The sequence below is a fragment of the Chiloscyllium plagiosum genome, unplaced genomic scaffold, assembly GCF_037043375.1.
Source record: "Chiloscyllium plagiosum isolate Xiang-an unplaced genomic scaffold, Cpla_swu_hap1 HiC_scaffold_25, whole genome shotgun sequence".
In the NCBI taxonomy this organism is placed as follows: Eukaryota; Metazoa; Chordata; class Chondrichthyes; order Orectolobiformes; family Hemiscylliidae; genus Chiloscyllium; species Chiloscyllium plagiosum.
In genome coordinates, this window is record NW_028270163.1 from 24,968,580 (window position 1) to 24,989,627 (window position 21,048).

The window sequence follows — 21,048 nt, forward strand, 5'->3', positions numbered from 1 at the left end:
GCACAGTACAGGCCCTTCAGCCCTCACTGCTGTGCCAACCTTTTATCCTACTCTAAGATAAAACTAACTTACATATCCTTCATTTTACTATCATCCATGTGCCTATCAAAGAGTCACTTAAATGTCCCTAATGTATCTGACTCTACTACCACTGCTGGCAATGCATTCCACGCACCCACCACTCTCTGTGTAAAGAACCTACCTCTGACACCTTCCCTAAACCTTCCTCCAATCAGTTTAAAAGTATGCACCCTCTTGATAGCCATTTCCGTCCTGGGAAAAGCCCTCTAGCTATCAACTGTATCTATGCCTCTCAAATTCTTGTACACCTCTATTAGGCCACCTCTCACCTTTCTTCGCTGCAATGAGAAAAGCCCTAGCTCCCTCAACCTTACTTCATAAGACATCCACTCCAGTCCAGGCAACATCCTCGTAAATCTTCTCTGTACCCTTTCTCAAGCTTCCACGTCCTTCCTATAATGAGGCGACCAGAATTGAACACAATATTCCAAGTGTGATCTAACCAGTACTCTTAAACTCAATCCTCTGCTAATGAAAGCCAAACACACCATATGCCTTCTTAACAACTCCATCAATTTAGGTGGCAACTTTGAGGGATCTATGGGCATGGATCCTTCTGTTCCCCCAAACTGCTTCCACCAGTTTGTTGTCAAGTACAAAATCTAATATGGCCTCCCCTCTAGTCGGCCTATCTACATATAGAGTCAAAACTCCTTCCTGGACACATCGGTCAAAAACTACTCCATCCAAACTATTTGAACTAAGGATGTTCCAATCAATATTAGTGAAGTTAAAGTCACCCATGGCATCAACCCTGTTACTCATACACTTGTTAAAATTCTGCCTCCCAGTCTGCTCCTCTGTGTTTTTGTTGCTATTGGGGCTCTGTAAAAAACTCCCAATAAAGTGACTGCTCCTTTCCTGTTTCTGACTTCCACCCACACTGACAGTGTAGACAAACCCTCCTTGATGACCTCCCTTTCAGAAGCTGTGATACTATCTATCACTGATTAGCAATGCCATTCCCCCACCTCTTTTACCCGTCCCTCATTCCTTTGAAACATCTAAATCCTGGAACATCCAACAACCATTCCTACCCCTGTGATATCCAAGTCTCCGTAATGGCTACATCATCATGGTTCCAAGTACTGATCCATACTCTCAGTTTGTCACCCTTATTCCTCATACCTTTTGCATTAAAATAGACACACTTCACCATCACACTGACTGCACCTTTGCCCTATCAATTGTCTAATCCTCCTCACAGACTCTCTGCATGCTGCGTCTGGCTGTTCACTACCTACTCCATCATCTGATCTGTAGCTCTGGTTTCCACCAACCCCTGCCAATGTAGCTTAAACCCTCCTGAAGAGCTTTGGTAAACCTCCTGCCCAGGATATTGGTGCTCCTCCAGTTTAGTTGCAACCCGTCCTTCTTGTACAGGACCCACCTTCCCCAGAAGATATCCCAATGATCCACATATCTGAAGCCCTTCCTCCTACACCAGCCCTGCCGCCGCGTGTTCATCTGCACTCGCTCTGTTTCTAGTTTCACTAGCCTGTAACACCGGTAACAATCCTGAGATTACTACTCTGCTTGTCATGCCTCCTAGTTTCCAACCTTCTCTATTCCCTATCCTTACCCATGTCAATGTTACCGATCTATACCATGACTTCTGGCTACTCCCCCTCCCTCTTAAGAATCCTGTAGACTCAATCCTTGACCCTGGCACCCGGGAGGCAACATACTACCTGGGACCTCATTTGCGACCACAGAATCTCCTGTCAGGTCCTCTCACCATTGAGCCTCTTTTCACTAACATTCTCCTATTTCCAAACCCCCCGCCACCCAAATTCCCTTCTGGGCCACAGAGCCAGGCTCAGTGCCTGAAATCTGGCCACTGTGGCTTTCCCTTTCTAGGTCCCCCCTCAATAGTATCCAAAGTAGTATTCTTATTATTGAGGTACACGGTTATAGGGGATCCCTGCATTGTCTGCCTATTTCCTTTCCCTCCCTATAACTCCTCTCTATCACCCCCTCGTGATCTGCAGTTCATCCAGCTCCAGCTCCAGTTCCCTAACGCAGTCTGTGAGGAGTTGGAGTTGGGTGCACTTCTCACAGGCGAAGTCAGCAGGGACACCAGTGGTGACCCTTACCGCCCACAACCTACAAGAGGAGCATGCAACTGCCCTAGCCTTCATCCCCTCTGCTCTAAATTATCAAGAGAGATTGAATAATTGACCTTACCATCCCTCCACACACAGTCTTTTGTTTTGGTTAGAGGAGGAGGACAGGTGGGAGACATTACACGTGTAGTGTCTCGGGTTTAGCCACAGTCTAAATATATCAGTCCACATGTTCAGAAATCCCTGTGTCCGCGTCGTCTCCTGTTGAGCTTTTGCCCCGCCTATTCACGAGGTAAATCTTTAAGAAGGAAATTTACCTTCCCTAGTCCGTGCTCTCACCACTCCCGCTGCTGTACCTTAATGTATACACAAATTCTTTCCAGCTATCCCACTGTTTTTGGTTGGCAAACTTTATCAACTTATATTCTATTTTCTTTGTAGCCACTGAAACTTCTTGATCGTAAGGGTTTCTACTTCACGTGGTACTTCCAGCTTGATCCATGTTCTTGTTTTTCTCTTTTTGTCAAACAATGACCTCTATTCGCCATCATAGCTTTTTCTGGACTACTATAGCAAGGTTCTTCCAACCATGATCAGAACTCCTTTCATAAGTTTGTTATTTTTCCCATGGTCCATGTTCAGAACTTGTGCTGTATTTTCTGGTCTTCCACATCTTTACGTCATTATGTGAATTCATGGATCTTACCTTCTATCCCTCAACTTGTACACTTAATCAATATTTGTACTTCCTGCTCCCCCTATAATGGTGGCACTAAATTTTGATTAAGGAATCTAGGTCTTTTGGAGAAATACCATAACTTTCTGATTGTGTAAATTCTAATCCCACTGACATCAGAAACAACTGCCTATTGTGTTCAATGTCTGGTTTCCTTTTGAGCTCCTTTCATAGAGGGCCTGCTTAATAGTAGGAGTGAACATTATGCCTGTGCTGGTAAATTTGTTCATCCGTGCTATTTTACATAGAATCACCACTCTTTTTAATGATTTAGCATGCTGTCAATCACAAGTCTGAAGCTCTTAACTTCCTGAACATCACTTTAGTTTTTATTATTTAAATAATCCAGACAGCATTTTATCCAATCCATTCCACATGGTGTGGATGTGCATTCACTGTCCAGCACAGTGCAACTGAATGAGTCTGACTAAAATGTTGATTATTGGAATGAAGTTTCTTGTAACTAGTACAATATCCTCTGCCCGATCAGTATCACCTCTTCCTCTTCTGAACCTTCCAGATCATGTGTAATTTTGAAAATCTTTGTTATTCAGTTTAAGATAATTCATTGTATAATGGCATAGAGTTGCCAGTAACCATACCCTAGACATTTCTGGGATTTGTTCTTCTGCTATAGTTTCTCAGTCTCTGTTATAATTACTCAGGGTATCTCTATTCCCACTTCTTTTTAGTTATGATTCTCCTTCTGAATTTACACTTTCAGCCTGTATTTGGAGATGTCTTATTGCTACCACTACTGAATTGCTTATTTATTTGAGTTCTGCTGAATGTCCTATGAAGGCCACTGGGAATTAATGTCTTCCCAGGAAATATTGTTAGGAATTCTGGTATGTGTTCCTAAAGCAAGCTGCTTTCTTAAAATTTAATTCTACTGAACCTATTTGTGTTCAGTGTCTTAACATTGTCCAAAGTTCAAAGACAAGCACTGAATTAGGGCTGTTCAAGTAGAATTTAAACAATTTTGCGTATTGTCTGTTAAATTCCATTATATTTTCTTCTATAGAATATCCAACCTGTTTACTAAATTTATGAACGCCTGACCATGCCTCATGCATTTCATAAGCCATCTTTCTTTTAAATTTTATCCGTAAATGTTAGTAGAATTTGCAAATCTTCCTCAGTGTCGAATTGTTGATCTTTGAACTCAAGCAATACTTTGAACATGTTTTATTAGAAAGTAACAAAACTAAGGTCACGCCTTGCTCTTTTTCTTGGTAAAGATTTAACCTATCTCCACATATTCATTTAGTTTGTTTATTGATCAAAAGGTCTTTTATACAAACTATCAATGGGAAGTCAAACCTCAAAACTGTGTACTTGTTTTCATCCACCCATCTCCAAAGTAATTCCAATTACAATATTCTGTCTGAAAAGAACTTTTAGTCTTCAATCTGCAACTTTCAGAAACCACCTTCTGCTACCAATATCATTTTGGATCCAAGCCAGTTGGTGAGACAGAAACCAAGAGACCTTTCTTTGTGAGTAGAGTTTATTAACTACCAACATTTTCAAAATTATGTAGGCTGGAGATACAGTACTTTATCTCCCCCTCCAACTCAATTTTGATTTAGCCCCTTGTTGCTCTCCCTACCCCACCCGCACCTTTGATGGTTTGTGTTGCCCATAATAAGCTTTGCTTGTAACTATTCAATTAGCTACTTGATTGTTTAACTGGTGGTAGTCACTAGTTTAAAATAAAGCAATAAAAAGTCAGAGATTTTGATAGTCGAATAGTCACTCAGTTGTGCATAATAGCACTTGTGGGTTTTAAATAAAGAACAAACAATGATGTGATCAAACATATTGATGGGAGAGGGGTGCTCTTGTGGTACTGTGGTGGTGTCCCTGACTTTGAACCAGGAGGCTCTGATTCAAGTTCCATCTACTCCAGAAGTGTGTCATAGCAGTCTGAACAGATTGGTTTAAGGTATCCAACGTATTAAAGGTTGCAAACAGATTAGCAAGAATGAAAAGGGATAGCTTACCTTTGTCAAGCTTTGCTGGAGAAAAATAATTATTTGTGTGCAATGCAGGAAGGGGAGATATAATCAGCAACAATCAGCAGAAGGTTTGTTCAATGAACAAAAGAAATAGAAATAGGAATAATCTATATTGCCTCTCGAGCTTGCTCCACCATTTGATAAAATCAGGGCTAAACCTCTCCCATTTCCACTTTTGTGGCCAGTGTCCTTATACCTTAGATTCTGTGAGATCAAAATTCTGCCAACTCAGCCTTGATTAAGTTTAACTGTGTAGAAACACAACAATTTGAGAGAGAAAATTCCAAAGATTCACAAACTTTCGAATGAAGATGTTTTTCATTAAGTCTGTCTTAAACAATCAGCCCTTTTTCCTGAGACAGTGCCCCTATGTTTTAGCCAGGCACAACAGTGCCCCAGTGACTGATCTGTGAAACCCCTTTAGAATATTGTATATTACAACGAAATCATCTCTCGTTCTTTTAAATGCCAAAAATTACAGACCCAATCAACTCAGCTTTTCATCATAACTCAGCACCTTTCTGCCAGGTACACATCATTAACTGCATCATCACTGATGCAATTATATCCTTTGTTAAATATGCAAAGCTAAACTGCACATGATATTCCAGGTGTGGCCTCAGCATAGCCCTGTAAAAAAAAATGGATTTTTGCTTGTGAGACTGGAACTGGAACTAACCTTTGGAGTGAGCACAACAGTAGAGCCTCCACTCATCCCTATGATTGGAGCTGACACTTCTGCAGAGGTAAAATCCAGAATTTGTGCCACAGCCTCAGATTCAATATCATCCTCAAAAATAACAGCATGGATCCTGGATTTGGCCAGCACATCACAGATGTGAGTGATCAGGCTGCTGGGATTGGTATTGTTAACTACTACTGTGACGGTGTTGATTTGTACAGGCAGGTCCTGGAAGGTCTCTTGATTAAAGCTGCCCCTGATTTCCATGTGGTACCAAGATCCTCCGAGTACAACAGCAACATTGATGGTAGGTTGACTGGGTTGTCTGGTGAAAGCAGATTCTACGGCAGACAGGAAGAGGATGGTCTGTAGCATTTGTTCCATGGTGTTCCCTAAAGAAAAGCAAGGATCGTCTAGTTAAAATAAATCCAAAACTGTTTCCATGTAAACCAGTCACATTTAAGGTGTCATAAACAAGGAGACCTAGACCAAAACCTCAGTTTGGGACCATTTGGGTAGGAGAGGAAAGGCAGAGATTGAGGAGAATGGAATTAGAGGTAATGTGGAATATTGGATTTAAAGTTGCTTAGAAGATAGGCAATAGAGTAGGAACTCAGGGCAGATTTTAAATGTGGTTGGAACTACATTGTGGAATCTTCAAGGATTCGGTTCTGGGGCTATATCTCTCCACTGTCTCTCAATAATCTGGAAATAAACTAGAGACATGATGAAAGATTTGTAAGAATGGAGGGCGCTGCAGGGGATGTTGATGAGATGGTGGACAGGATAATAAAAGGTGCAGTGGAGTTCTATGCAACTTAATGACAGATTTTGCATTCTAGTTTAAAATGTGATTATATTTTAACAGCTGGGTGATTGGAATTATGATTTGGGGGTTCAGGTTTGTAAGACATCTATTCAAATGGATAAGATCATAAATGAAAATGAAATGAAATGGGTCAAATGACAAGTGTACAGAATGGAATAATAAGCATTTATGAATCTAAGCAAAACCTTTACTAGATCACAGCTGCTGTGATTGAGTCCGCTATACAGGAAGATGCTGAAACTTTAGAGGTTCACTAGGATGTTGCATAGTATGAGGATATATAAATACAAGGAAAAGGTAAGAATAATTGGAACTGTTTTCATTTAGGAGATTAAAGAGTGGTTTGACATGAATGATTAAAGATTAATCGGTGATGTTGCCAGTGAAAATTGTTGACATCAGAATTTACAGTTGAAGAAGAAATTAGCGTGTTCGAAATCCCAAGGGAACTAATATTGAATCAGGGATAGCAAATTGAGCAAAATAAGAACTATGAGAAAACATAATGGTACTAAACATAATGGTGACAAATCAGAACTAAATATTTTCCTTCATCATTAGTAGATGAGAACGTTATAGAAATGCTATGAGCTTCTGAAGTTCTCTGAACTTAGCAACCATTTATTTAGCTTGAAAAGTTGTGCATGTCACTCTGCAGCTTCAGTAAAGTGACCTGTGTGGGAAACAAGGGAATGAGAGGCCATTAAGCCTAATATTTTGTGTCAAGAAATTGCAAGTATCGATAATTATAATAGGGTAGCTGAATACCTTGATATTTTCAGCCTCAGAGAGCTAGCATGAAGTTGTAAAGTGTAACTCATATCTGATTAACTTAATTGAATTATTTGAAAGGGTGGCGAAATTAACAGAAAGGAAACACCTTTGGATATTATTTAAATGAAGTTTAGAATTCATTTGTTTAAGCCATTTACAATAATACTTGTTAGATGGAAGTGAAACTCATGAAATGCAAGAATATTATTGACCTGGATAGGAAATTGACATAGTGGAAGGAGACAAAGAGGAATAAAGGACAACAATAATAGTGACAAGGGAAGTTTGGGGTGGTCTGTCGGTGCTTGGGTTGATTAACCATTAAGATGTCATCATATAGACATGGTTACAAGGTGACCAAGATTGGGAAATAAATATTTCAGCATAGACAAAATTATGAAAAGAGAGTTAAATAGGAAGAGGAACAGCCCTAATATTGGAGAGTAACATAAGGACATTCATAAGAAAGGATCTTGGCAAAGTGAATCAGCATGGGTGGAGATTAGGAATAGCAAGAGTCCGAATATGCTAGTAGTATAGTTTATAGGCAGCTAACAAGAGTTATACCATTTGAAAAAGCATTAAACAATATAATCATTATTAAGGATTTTAATCTTCACATAGACTGAATCAATCAAGTCGGCAAAGATGATCTGGAAGATGAGTTTGTGAAGTGGTTTTGTGATATTTTTCTGGAACAATACATTGTGGTACCAGTTAGAGTTTAAACTATTTTCAGATCTGATATTGAATAATCAGGCAGTGTTAATTAGTAATCTAATGATAAAAGGTACACAGGGAAAATGTGATCATAGTTCAGTTCAATTCCATATTCAGTTTGGAAAAGACATATTCCAGTCCCAAACAAGAATAAAAACCAATTATATAGATATGAGAGGAAACTGGCTATGGTTGATTGTGTAAACAGACTAGAAGTTATGCTGACAAATAGATAACAGGTGTAATTTAAAGACACAATTCAATATGTTCCATAAAAATACTTATCATTTTAAAAAGAAATCTCAGCAAGAAAGATCCATCCTTGACTTAATAGAAAAGTTAAGGACAGTTAAAACCCACATCCTTAATATTCTTTATTTTTGACTGTGGATTAAAACTGCAGGTCTATTGCTTTGATTCAAAGGGACTGTGGGGAAAATGGGTGCAGTTTTAAAAATCATGTTTGCAACTCTGATTGTGGATTGCAAAGCAAATGGAGCTAACAGGTCCATCAAAAACTGTTACTGTGTGGGACACATTGAAATCAGACACATTGTCATCACTTTTTCTGTTCAAGGTAAACCTGCCCGGAAACACTAGTTTTTTTTTCCATCAACCACTTGGAGTGGATGTGAGAGAATAATGCTAGGATTGGCCTTTGAGGAGGAGACCAGTTCTGTGTGCAAGCAAGAGCAGCAGAAAAAGCCCAACTTCTGAGGAAAAGCTTAATGTTTTGGCTTCACCTCCTTCAGTCTGTGAAAAGTATCAGCAAACCCCGTCTTTTCTAGCTATTCTCACCCATTCCTGTAATCGTTTCTTTCATATCTTGGCTGAAGGAAGGGAAAATAAAACTTTCCAACGCGTTCAAAGGATCAATTCTCAACAATAAATGAAAGACTGAAATTTACAGACAATCTTATATTGCTGTTTTGTAATGCTCTCTTCCAACCTCTTCCGTCAGGCAGAAGATACAGAAGCTTGAACACATCCACCAATAGGTTCAAGAACAGCTTCTTCCCTGCTGTTATTTGACTGCTGAATGGACCTCTCTAATTTCAAATAATGTTGATCTTGCGTGGTGCACCTCCTGTGCAACCATAACCTTGTATGCTTCACCCTGTGATCTATATGTCCTTGTTTTCTATAATCTGCCCGTATTGCTCACAAATCTTTTCACTGTATTTAGGTACATGTGACCATAATAAAGCAAATCAAATCAAAATGAAAAGATATCAGGAAACTGGAAGACAGCAAACTAAAACCACTTACTCAATCCTGTACTCCAGGTTGGCACTATTGAACTTGGTTATCCCTGGGGTTTTTTCTCATCCTTAAAATCCATGTGTCTACCTATGTGTCTTAGTCGTTAAAGGCAGACGCATAGAGTTTTAATTTAGTAATTTATATTTATTTCTTACTATCAGTTAAAGACCATTTGTTCATAATGAATACAAATCTGGTATATTCTTTTGACCAGAGTTTATAGGTCAGGTAAATTTGATGGTTTAATTAAATCTTTTCACATTTTATCTCAGCTCCAGGATATCGGGGCTTGATTTTTTGTTTAGAGTGCACCCTCATAAGGTCATAACACAGTAATGAATTAAACAAAGGGGTTTACAATGTTGCAGAGAATAATGGTTAACCTGAGCATTGGGCTGTCAACAACATTGACAGAAAGTGAAGAAAAATAGCACACAAGTAAAATGACAGCAAGGCAAAAACAAATTATCTAGTCTTTTATAACAATGTAAAAAGGAAGCAAACAGTTAAAATACATGTTAGTCCCTTAAGGGCACAGACAGGAGAAGTTATCTTGGGGAATGATGAAATGGCAGAGACATTTGAACAAATATTTTTGTCTGTAACCACATATTATAGACCATAAAAAGAGAATAATCAAAGAACTTATAAGAGCAAAGAGCTTGAAATAATTAATGACAGCAGAACCAAAAAGCATAGGAGACACTTTCGGGACTAAAAAAACATCAATTTTCTATTATCTGTTGGCCTATATCCTACGGTTCTATAAGAAGCAGTTGCAGAGATAATGGATGCACTAGTTATGATTTTCCAAAACTACCAAGATTCTAGAACATCCTAAGCAAATTGGAAGCTAGAAAACATAAGACATAAAACATAATTCAAGAAGAGAGAAATAGAGAGAGAGAGATTTAGCCTAACATTAAACATTTGGAAAAAGCTGGGATCTGCAATAAAGTAAATCCGAACAATGCAATTAAAAAATTCTCATACTATCAAACTCAGTGTGGTTTCACAAAAAGATAATCACATTTGTCAAATGATTATAGTCGCATGGCACCTTTTGTTGAGACTAGTTTTTAATTACACATATATTAATTAACTTCACCAACTGCCATGGTGGGATTTGAATCTATCATCAGGGCATTAGCTTAGGCTTTTTAAAAATTTATTCACAGGATGTGGGCATCGTTGGCCAGGCCAGTATTTTTTGCCCATCTCTAAATCACCAGAATGCAGTTAAGTGTCAGAATTCTTTGAGGCTGTACGTAGTAGGGGGAGTAAACAGAACCAGTAAATGAAGCTTATCTAGATTTCCAAAGATTATTCAATGAAATACTGCATTAAAGGCAATGATAAGGCAATATGGACTTGATGTCATAAATCAGCACAGATAAAATATTAGTTGATGAAGATGAAGTAAAACATAAGGATATATGGGGCATTTTCAAGTTAACAGATTAAGCATTGCAATGTTGGCACTGTTGTTAAGAATAATGGATCTACATCTGCTGAAGATACAAAGCTAGATGGGAATGTTAGCTGTGAGGACCAGAGTGGCAGAAAAGAGATGGAGTCAGGTTGAGTCTAATGATGACCATGAAACCATTGTCAATTGTCAAAAAAAGATATTTCAAGGTTAACATCCTTTAGGGAAGGAAACTACCATCCTTACCTGTTCTGGCCTACATGTGACTCCAGACCGACAGCAATGTGGTTGACACTTAACTGCATTCTGGGGATTTAGAGATGGGCAAAAAATACTGGCCTGGCTAACAATGCCCACATCCTGTGAATACATTTTTTAAAAAGTCCAAACTAATGCCCTGGTGATAGATTCAAATCCTACCATGGCAGTTGGTGAAGTTAATTAATATATCAGTAATTAAAAACTAGTCTCAACAAAAGGTGCCATGAGAGTATAATCATTTGTCATTGAAAATATACGTTCATTCATATCTCTGCTGTCCTTACCTGATCTGACCTACATGTGCCTCCAGATGCACAGCAATTTGGTTGACTCTTAACCGCCCTCTGAATTGCTGACCAAGCTACTCATCTCAAGGGTAATTAGGGATGATTAAGAAATGCTGCCTTTACACACATCATAAAAAATAAAAATAAATAGATACAGTGAGTCATTTGCAGGTTGATGTACTAACTGACATTCGAACAATGTTGAGGCCATAAATATTTATGATGTATACTAGTGATTTGGATGAAGGAGCAGGCTATATTGCTGTCAAATTTGCTGATGATCCAAAAAAAAGGAGCGGAACAAGTTAGTAGGTGGATAAAAAGTATCCTTCAAAGTGATATAGATAAATGTATGGTCAAAATTGTGCAGATCGACTACAGCGTGGGAAAATATTAGGTGTGCTTGATAGTTTTTCTTATCCCCATAAATTTTGATTACAGGATTTCATCTCTCTTTGCCTGAATGGTTTGCTACAATGTGGATCTCAGCTGTTGGCTGGTCATTTTGTCCCCCTCAGCTGTGATATCCTTGACCCTGGCATCAAGGAGATACCATTCTGGATTCATATTCACAGCTGCAGAAATGCATGTTTGTTCCTTAATCCACGAATCCCTCTTTATTGCTTTTCCAATTTTCGTCCTGACATCCTTCACATCTGAGCCAGGCCTGGTGCTCTGGGCTATGCTGCAGTTATTCACCCAGAAAAAAAGCACTATGCTTGTGGAATACAGGCCGGGTAGTGAGGTGCACTAAGGAGGACTCCTGCACTACCTGCCTGTTCTTTCTTGACTGTCTAGCAATTTCCCAATCTCTCTCTACCTGCACAGCATTCAGCTATGGGCTGATTACATCTATAAATTTGGTATCAATAAAAATATCAGGTAACACCTCCTCACTTAAAGGAGTTGAAATCTCTCCACATTAGGCAAGGCTAATTAAAAGTTTCAAAACTAAGATCCTGTAAAATGTGTTTTACTTGTCAGGACCAGTCTGGACTTACCTTTCAGTATTTACCAGTATTTTCAGTATCATATTTGTAACAAATATAATGATGCACCCGTGTACGGTCATGTTGAAGCAAAAAGCTTTATTTTCTCTCTCTGGCACTGCTGCCAGCTGTTGGCTTCAGTAGAGAAGGTGCCAGATTGCTCTTATCCCTGTTCTGACTGCTAATGTGTTTGCAGATAATGACGTTCTTCTTGTTGTAGCTCAGGAATGCACAGTCACTGACTGCTCTAGAACCATAGTGGGCCATTGGGAAATGAGACTTCAAGTCAGGTGTTGTTTGTAGGACATGATAGGTCTTGTATGGGCATGCCAGATCATGAGACTGTAGGAGCTGCTGCTCATGGTGGTCGCCACCACCATCCTCTTTCAGTGTAGAAAACTACAGGGCCTGTTTGGTCTCTGGTGGTAGAGGAAAACCACTTCATGGTCTAACCGTAATTATCTCTCATAGTTAACAATATATAGTTTATCGCATTTTAGCAACTAGTTACAGGTTATATTGATATGATGAACATTGTCACAGAGACTTTGAACAGGAACAAATGTTAGGTATCACTGCTTTGAGATCCCAAGCTGTTCTACCCAGAAGCCCATATGAAATAATCATAATAATGATGCTTATTATAGTCCTCCATTCAGATTCCCCCAAGCTTTTTTTCTGGTATCAATTTTAATTCATTTGTGCATAGATTACATTGACCACTAACTCAACTCCTCCCCATGTCTGACATTACAAATTCAGGCAATCTGGAACATACGCCTTAGCACTATTGCCAGAATGTTGTCAAGGCCCGTTGCCTTTACTGTATCCAGTGGCTCCGAGCATTTCTTGATATCACATGGAATGCTTCAAATTGGCTGAAGACCGGCATCAGTGGTGCCAGGGACCTCTGGAGGAGGAGAAAGTGAGGTCTGCAGATGCTGGAGATCAAAGTTGAAACTTTATTGCTGGAACAGCACAGCAGGTCAGGCAGCATCCAGGGAACAGGAGATTCGACGTTTCGGGCACAGGCCCTTCTTCAGGAATGAGCAAGAGTGTTCAGCAGGAGAAGATAAAAGGTAGGGAGGAGGGACTTGGAGGAGGGGCGTTGGAAATGTGATAGGTGGAAAGAGGTCAAGGTGAGGGTGATAGGTCGGAGTAGGATGGAGGCGGAGAGGTCAAGAAGAAGACTGCAGGTCAGGAAGGCGGTGCCGGGCTGGAGGGATTCGGCTGAGACAAGGTGGGGGGAGGGGGGATGAAGAAACTGGTGAAGTCCAAGTTCATCCCCTGTGGTTGGAGGGTTCCCAGTCGGAAGATAAGACGCTCCTCCTCCGACCGTCGCGTTGTTGTGGTTTGGCGGTGGATGAGTCCAATGACCTGCATATCCTCGGTGGAGTGGGAGGGGGAGTTGAAATGCTGTGCTACAGGGTGGTTGGGATGGTTCGTCCGGGTGGCCCAGATGTGCTCTCTGAATCGCTCCGCAAGTAGGCGGCCTGTCTCTCCAATATAGAGGAGGCCACACCGGCTGCAGCGGATGCAGTAGATGATGTGGGTGGAGGTGCAGGTGAATCTGTGGCGGATATGGAAGTTTCCTTTGGGGCCTTGGAGAGAAGTGAGGGGGGAGGTGTGGGCGTAAGTGTTGCACCTCCTGCGGTTGCAAGGGAAGGTGCCGGGAGTGGAGGTTGGGTCGGTGGGGGGTGTGGATCTAACAAGGGAGTCGCGGAGGGAATGGTCTCTACGGAAAGCTGATAGGGGAGGGGAGGGAAATATATCCTTGGTGCTGGGGTCTGTTTGGAGGTGGCGGAAGTGACGTTGGATGATGCGCTGTACATGGAGATTGGTGGGGTGGTAGGTGAGGACCAGTGGGGTTCTGTCCTGGTGGCGGTTGGAGGGGCGGGGCTCAAGGGCGGAGGAGCGGGAAGTGGAGGAGATGCGGTGGAGGGCACCGTCCACCACGTCGGGGGGGAAATTGCGGTCCTTGAAGAAGGAGGCCATCTGTGTTGTACGTATTTTGAACCGGTCCTCCTGGGAGCAGATGCGGCGGAGACGAAGGAATTGGGAGAATGGGATGGCGTTTTTACAGGGGGCAGGATGGGAGGAGGTGTAGTCCAGGTAGCTGTGGGAGTCGGTTGGTTTGTAGTAGATGTCCGTGTTGATTCGGTCGCCTGAGATAGAAACAGAAAGGTCTAGGAAGGGGAGGGAGGAGACCAAGATAGATCATCCACTTGGCACTTCTGACTAAAGACTGTTAGAAACATGAAAAATAAGAACAGCTGCAGGCTCTGTGGTTTTTCAAGTCTGCTCTGCCATTCAACATAATCATGGCTGATCATCCTACTCAGTACACTGTTCCTGCTTTCGCCCCATACAGTCCCTTTAGCTCTGAGTACTATATCTATCTCCTTTGTGCTTCAATTGCTTTCTGTGGTACAGACTTCCACAGGCTCACCACTATCTGAGTGAAGAAATTTTTCGAGGAGAAAGTGTGGACTGGAGATACTGGAGATCAAAGCCGAAGAGTGTGGTGCTGGAAAAGCACAGGCAGGTTAGGCAGCATTCAAGGAGCAGCAGTGTCGACATTTCGGGCAAAAGCCCTTCATCAGGCCAAGGGGACAGAGGGATAAATGGGAGGGAGGGCTGGCTGGGGGAGGGAATTGGGAATGCAATAGGTAGGTGAAGGTGGGTGTGATATGTCGGAGAGAAGGGTGGAGCAGATAAGTGGGAAGGAAGATGGACAGGTAGGACCATTCAAGAGGGCGGTGCTGAGTTGGAAGGTTGGGACTAGGATAGGTGAGGGGAGGGGAAATGGGGAAACTGGTAATTTTATCAGGTGGTGCAGGGTTCCCAGACTATGAGGTTGGAAGCTATGGATGGTTCATCAGGTTCCCCATTCTGTGGTAATCAGTAGGACGTTCCTTTGCCCATATTTGACCTACTGCCATGAGACTTCATGGGATCTGGAGTTGTTGTTGAGGACTCGTAGAACAACTTCCACCTGACTGTATCCTACTGCGGTGCCATATCTGCTGGGTCTGTCCTCTCCCATATCCAGAAGTGGTGATGTTGATGTCTGGGACATTGTGCGGTATGATTCTGTGAGTATGGATACGTGAAATTGTGTTTGACTAGTTTGTGAAACAGCTTTCTTAATTTTTTTGCAAGGTTTGTGAAGGTTTGTAGCTCAGGTTGAGGTTTAGGGTGCAGGTTTGCTCGCTGAGCTGTAGGTTTGAACCCTAAACCTCAACCTGAGCTACAAAGATTCACAAACCTTGCAAACACCTGTGGGCGCAACACGCTACAACTTGCCCGAAGATGGGAAAGGAGTCCACCCGCGAACAATTGTACTTCCTGCATGAATGTTTGAGAAAACAGGTACTGCCAAAATGTCTCCAATACAAACCGCCGATAAAAACACCTCAAGCCAGAAGTTTAACAGAATGAAATGGCCGCAGAATGCTCTGAGAACTAATCAACGACGCCCACCACAGACTCCGAAAATACAACAGGGAAATTGCGCGCCAAAAACCGTTATTCAAACAAGCAACAAATCAAGAAGGGACAGACGCGGTAGAACGAGCCATAAACACCAAACAACGACAAACACAGATAAAGAAAAATCGGGACCTGAAGAAAAAACTGGACAAACTCACAAACAAAGACAAAACTGACAACACAGGGGCATGGATAAAGAACTTATCAGACAGAACCCTATCAGACACAGAAAAAGCGGTACTAGTAAAAGGACTAAATTTCAATTACTGAGATGCTGACAAGAAGGATTTCCTAGCGGCACTAGAAACCACATGAATATCAAACCTACAGCTCAGCGAGCAAACCTACACCCTAAGCTTTCTTAATTTTGGCAATCGGCCCAAATGCTGGTAAGAAGGACTTTGCAGGTTTGATAGAGCTGTGTTTGTTGCTGTTGTTTCTAATGCCTTAGTGGACGCCATGTAGTCCATCTGGTTTTGTTTCTTTTTTCCTTTCTAGCAATAGATGGAACTGAAAGGCTTGCTGGTCATTTCAGAGGGCAGTTAATAGTCATCCACATTGCTGTGGGTCTAAAGTCACATGTAGGCCAGACAAAGTAGGCCAGACATATTCTTTTCTTAAAGGGCATTAGCAAACCAGATGGGATTTTTCACAATCAATAATGGTTTCATAATCATCATTAGAATTTAAATTTCAAATTTTTATTGAATTCAAATTCCACCTTCTGGCTTTGCAGGGTTCAAACCTGTGTCCCACAGAACATTGCTGGAGTCTCTGGATTACTAGTCCAGTAACAATGTCACTATACTGTCACCTCTCCATAATTATTAAAACTATGCTATATGAGCTTCTGATCATGATTAACGTTGCTGCTGCCATCCTCTTTAAGTCTCATGAGCTACAGGACCAATTTGGTTTGTGGTGTAGTAAGGGAAAACCACTTCCAGGTCAAACTCCAAGAGCCTGTTATAATTAGATGGATAGTATAGGTAAATGGGTTATGGTTTTCAGTTCTGAGAAAGTGAATTGTATATTTTAAGGGTCAGAAACTCATTTTCCTTTATCAGTGGGTCAAAACAGCATTTCCAAAATATCACATGATTTAAGTTGAATGAATAACAAACTACCTGGCAAGATAAAGGCTGGTAGGTATAGGGAATGCTGGATGACTAAAGAAATTGAGGGTTTGGTTAAGAAAAAGAAGGAAGCATATGTACGATATAGACAGGATAGATTCGAGTGAATCCTTAGAAGAGTATAAAGAAAGTAGGAGTACACTTAAGAGGGAAGTCAGGAGGGTAAAAAGGGGACATGAGATAGCTTTGGCAAATAGAATTAAGGAGAATCCAAAGGGTTTTTACAAATACATTAAGGACAAAAGGGTAACTAGGGAGAGAATAGGGCCCCTCAAAGATCAGCAAGGCGGCCTTTGTGTGGAGCCACAGAAAATGGGGGAGATACTAAATGAGTATTTTACATCAGTATTTACTGTGGAAAAGGATATGGAAGATATGGACTGTAGGGAAATAGATGGTGACATCTTGCAAAATGTCCAGATTACAGAGGAGGAAGTGCTGGATGTCTTGAAACAGGTAAAGGTGGATAAATCCCCAGGACCTGATCAGGTGTACCCGAGAACTCTGTGGGAAGCTAGAGAAGTGATTGCTGGGCCTCTTACTGAGATATTTGTATCATCGATAGTCACAGGTGAGGTGCCAGAAGACTGGAGGTTGGCAAACGTGGTGCCACTGTTTAAGAAGGGTGGTAAGGACAGGCCAGGAAACTATAGACTGGTGAGCCTGACCTCAGTGGTGGGCAGGTTGTTGGAGTGAATCCTGAGGGACAGGACGTATATGTATTTGGAAAGGCAAGGACTGATTACGGATAGTCAACATAGCTTTGTGCGTGGGAAATCATGTCTCACAAGCTTGATTCAGATTTTTGAAGAAGTAACAAAGAGGATTGATGAGGGAAGAGCAGTAGATGTGATCTATATGGACTTCAGTAAGACATTTGACAATGTTTCCCATGGGTGACTGATTAGCAAAGTTAGATCTCATGGAATACAGGGAGAATTAGCCATTTTGATGCAGAACTGGCTCAAAGGTAGAAGACAGAGGGTGGTGGTGGAGGGTTGCTTTTCAGACTGGAGGCCCATGACGAGTGGAGTGCCACAAGGATCGGTGCTGGGTCCTCTACTTTTTGTCATTTATATAAATGATTTGGGTGTGAGCAGAAGAGGTACAGTTAGTAAGTTTGCAGATGATACCAAAATTGGAGGTGTAGTGGACAGTGAAGAGGGTTACCTCAGATTACAACAGGATCTGGACCAGATGGGCCAATGGGCTGAGAAGTGGCAGATGGAGTTTAACTCAGATAAATGCTGCATTTTGGGAAAGCAAATCTTAGCAGGACTTATACACTTAATGGTAAGGTCCTAGGGAGTGGTGCTGAACAAAGAGACCTTGGAGTGCAGGTTCATAGCTCCTTGAAAGCAGAGTCACAGGTAGATAGGATAGTGAAGAAGGCATTTGGTATGCTTTCCTTTATTAGTCAGAGTATTGAGTACAGGAGTTGGGAGGTCATGTTGCGGCTGTACAGGACATTGGTTAGGCCACTGTTGGAATATTGCATGCAATTCCGGTCTCCTTCCTATCGGAAAGATGTTGTGAAACTTGAAAGGGTTCAGAAAAGATTTACAAGGATGTTGCCAGGGCTGGAGGATTTGAGCTACAGGGAGAGGCTGAACAGGCTGGAGCTGTTTTCCCTGGAGAGTTGGAGGCTGAGAGGTGATCTTATAGAGGTTTAAAAAATTATGAGGGGCATGGATATGGTAAATAGGCAAAGTCTTTTCCCTGGGGTGGGGGAATCCAGAACTAGAGGGCATAGGTTTAGGGTGAGTGAGGAAAGATATAAAAGAGACCTAAGGGGAAACTTTTTCACACAGAGGGTGGTACGTGTATGGAATGAGCTGCCAGAAGAAGTGGTGAAGGCTGGTACAATTGCAGCATTTAAGAGGCATTTGGATGGTTATATGAATAGGAAGGGTTTGGAGGGATTTTGGCTGGGTGCTGGCAGGTGGGACTAGATTGGGTTGGGATATCTGGTCAGCATGGACGGGTTGGACCGAAGGGTCTGTTTCCATGCTGTACATCTGTATGACTCTATGACTCTGAAGATTTATGATCCAAAGAGAGACATTTCCACAAGTGGGTTCGGTTCAGAGAGAAAAGATTCTTACCAGCAGAAAAAACAGTTTAATTTTCCCACTGTCTAGGCCATCAGAGCTAGAAAAAAATCTTAAGCTGTTTTAACAATCTGAGCTGTATTCTAAGAGTTCAGCAAGTTAGTTTGAACATAGAACATAGAACATAGAAGAATACAGTGCAGTACAGGCCCTTTGGCCCTCGATGTTGCGCCGATCCAAGTCCCACCTAACCTACACTAGCCCACTATCCTCCATATGCCTATCCAATGCCCGCTTAAATGCCCATAAAGAGGGAGAGTCCACCACTGCTACTGGCAATGCATTCCATGAACTCACGACTCGCTGAGTAAAGAACCTACCCCTAATATCTGTCCTATACCTATCACCCCTTAATTTAAAGCTATGCCCCCTCGTAATAGCTGACTCCATACGTGGAAAAAGGTTCTCACAGTCAACCCTATCTAAACTCCTAATCATCTTGTACACCTCTATCAAGTCACCCCTAAACCTTCTTTTCTCCAATGAAAACAACCCCAAATGCCTCAGCCTTTCCTCATACGATCTTCCTACCATACCAGGCAACATCCTGGTAAACCTCCTCTGCACCTATTCCAGTGCCTCCACATCCTTCCTATAGTATGGCGACCAAAACTGCACACAATACTCCAGGTGCGGTTGCACCAGAGTCTTATACAACTGCAACATGATCTCAGGACTCCGGAACTCAATTCCTCTACCAATAAAAGCCAGTACGCCATATGCCTTCTTCACCGCACTATTTACCTGGGTGGCAACTTTCAAAGATCTGTGTACATGGACACCAAGATCCCTCTGCTCATCCACACTACCAAGTATCCAACCATTAGCCCAGTACCCCATCTTTTTATTACTCTTACCAAAGTGAATCACCTCACACTTAGCTACATTGAACTCCATTTGCCACCTTTCTGCCCAGTTCTGCAGCTTATCTATATCCTGCTGTAACCTGCCACATCCTTCCTCACTGTCAACAACTCCTCCGACTTTCGTATCATCCGCAAACTTGCTCACCCAACCTTCTAGCCCCTCCTCCAGGTCATTTATAAAAATGACAAACAGCAATGGTCCCAAAACAGATCCTTGCGGAACACCACTAGTAACGGCACTCCAAGATGAACCTTTACCATCAACTACTACCCTCTGTCTTCTTCCATCCAGCCAATTCCTAATCCAAACCTCCAACTCACCCTCAATGCCATACCTCCGTATTTTTTGAAGTAGCCTACCATGGGGAACCTTATCAAACGCCTTACTAAAATCCATATACACCACATCTACCGTTTTCCCCTCGTCCACCTCCTTAGTCACCTTCTCAAAGAATTCAGTAAGGTTTGTGAGGCATGACCTGCCCTTCACAAAACCATGCTGACTATCCTTGATCACATTATTCCTATCCAATGTTCATAAATCCTATCCCTTACAATTCTCTCTAAGACTTTGCCCACAACAGAAGTGAGACTCACCGGCCTATAGTTACTAGGGTTATCCCTACTCCCCTTCTTGAACAAGGGAACCACATTTGCTAGCCTCCAGTCTTCTGGCACTACTCCTGTAGACAACAAGGACATAAAAATCAAGGTCAATGGCTCTGCAATCTCCTCCCTTGCTTCCCAGAGAATCCTAGGATAAATGCCATCAGGCCCAGGGGACTTATCTATTTTCACCCTCTCCAGAATTTCCAACACCTCTTCCCTATATACCTCAAAGCCATTCATTCTACTTAATTGTGACTCAGTATTCACATCGGCAACAATGTCCTGTTCCTGAGTGAATACTGACGAAAAGTATTCATTCAGTGTCTCCCCAATCTCTTCAGCCTCCACACGCAACTTCCCACTACTATCCTTGACTGGACCTATTCCTACCCTAGTCAGTTTATGTCTGATTAAAATACTAGCCTTGGACCCGATCACCAGATGCAAGATTCAGTCATGTTCTGGTCACTGTCATCTAGGATACTTTTATTCTGAGGTATTTTGAGAAATAATCCTGATGCATTACACAAAACTAATGTAATGTGCTGCTTTAAGGAATCATCTGAAAAGCATTCTACACACTCCTCATCTAGGGTGCAACTACCGATTTGATTTTTTTCAGTATATGTGTACATTAAAGTTATCCATGATTATTGCCACACCTTTTATTAAAAGCACCGAATATTTCTTCTTGTA

The 21,048-nt window shown here is 41.7% G+C and overlaps 1 protein-coding gene across 1 annotated transcript in view; it reads right to left on the reverse strand.

Annotated features, from left to right (window-relative positions):
• LOC122562073 (glutamate receptor ionotropic, NMDA 2C-like) overlaps positions 1–21,048 on the reverse strand; it is a 126,659-nt gene that overhangs the window by 81,972 nt on the left and 23,639 nt on the right. The window contains exon 2 of the mRNA XM_043714557.2: positions 5,584–5,978. Within this exon, the coding sequence (XP_043570492.2) occupies positions 5,584–5,970 (387 nt within the window). The 5' untranslated portion in view covers positions 5,971–5,978. The remainder of the gene's footprint in view (positions 1–5,583; positions 5,979–21,048) is intronic.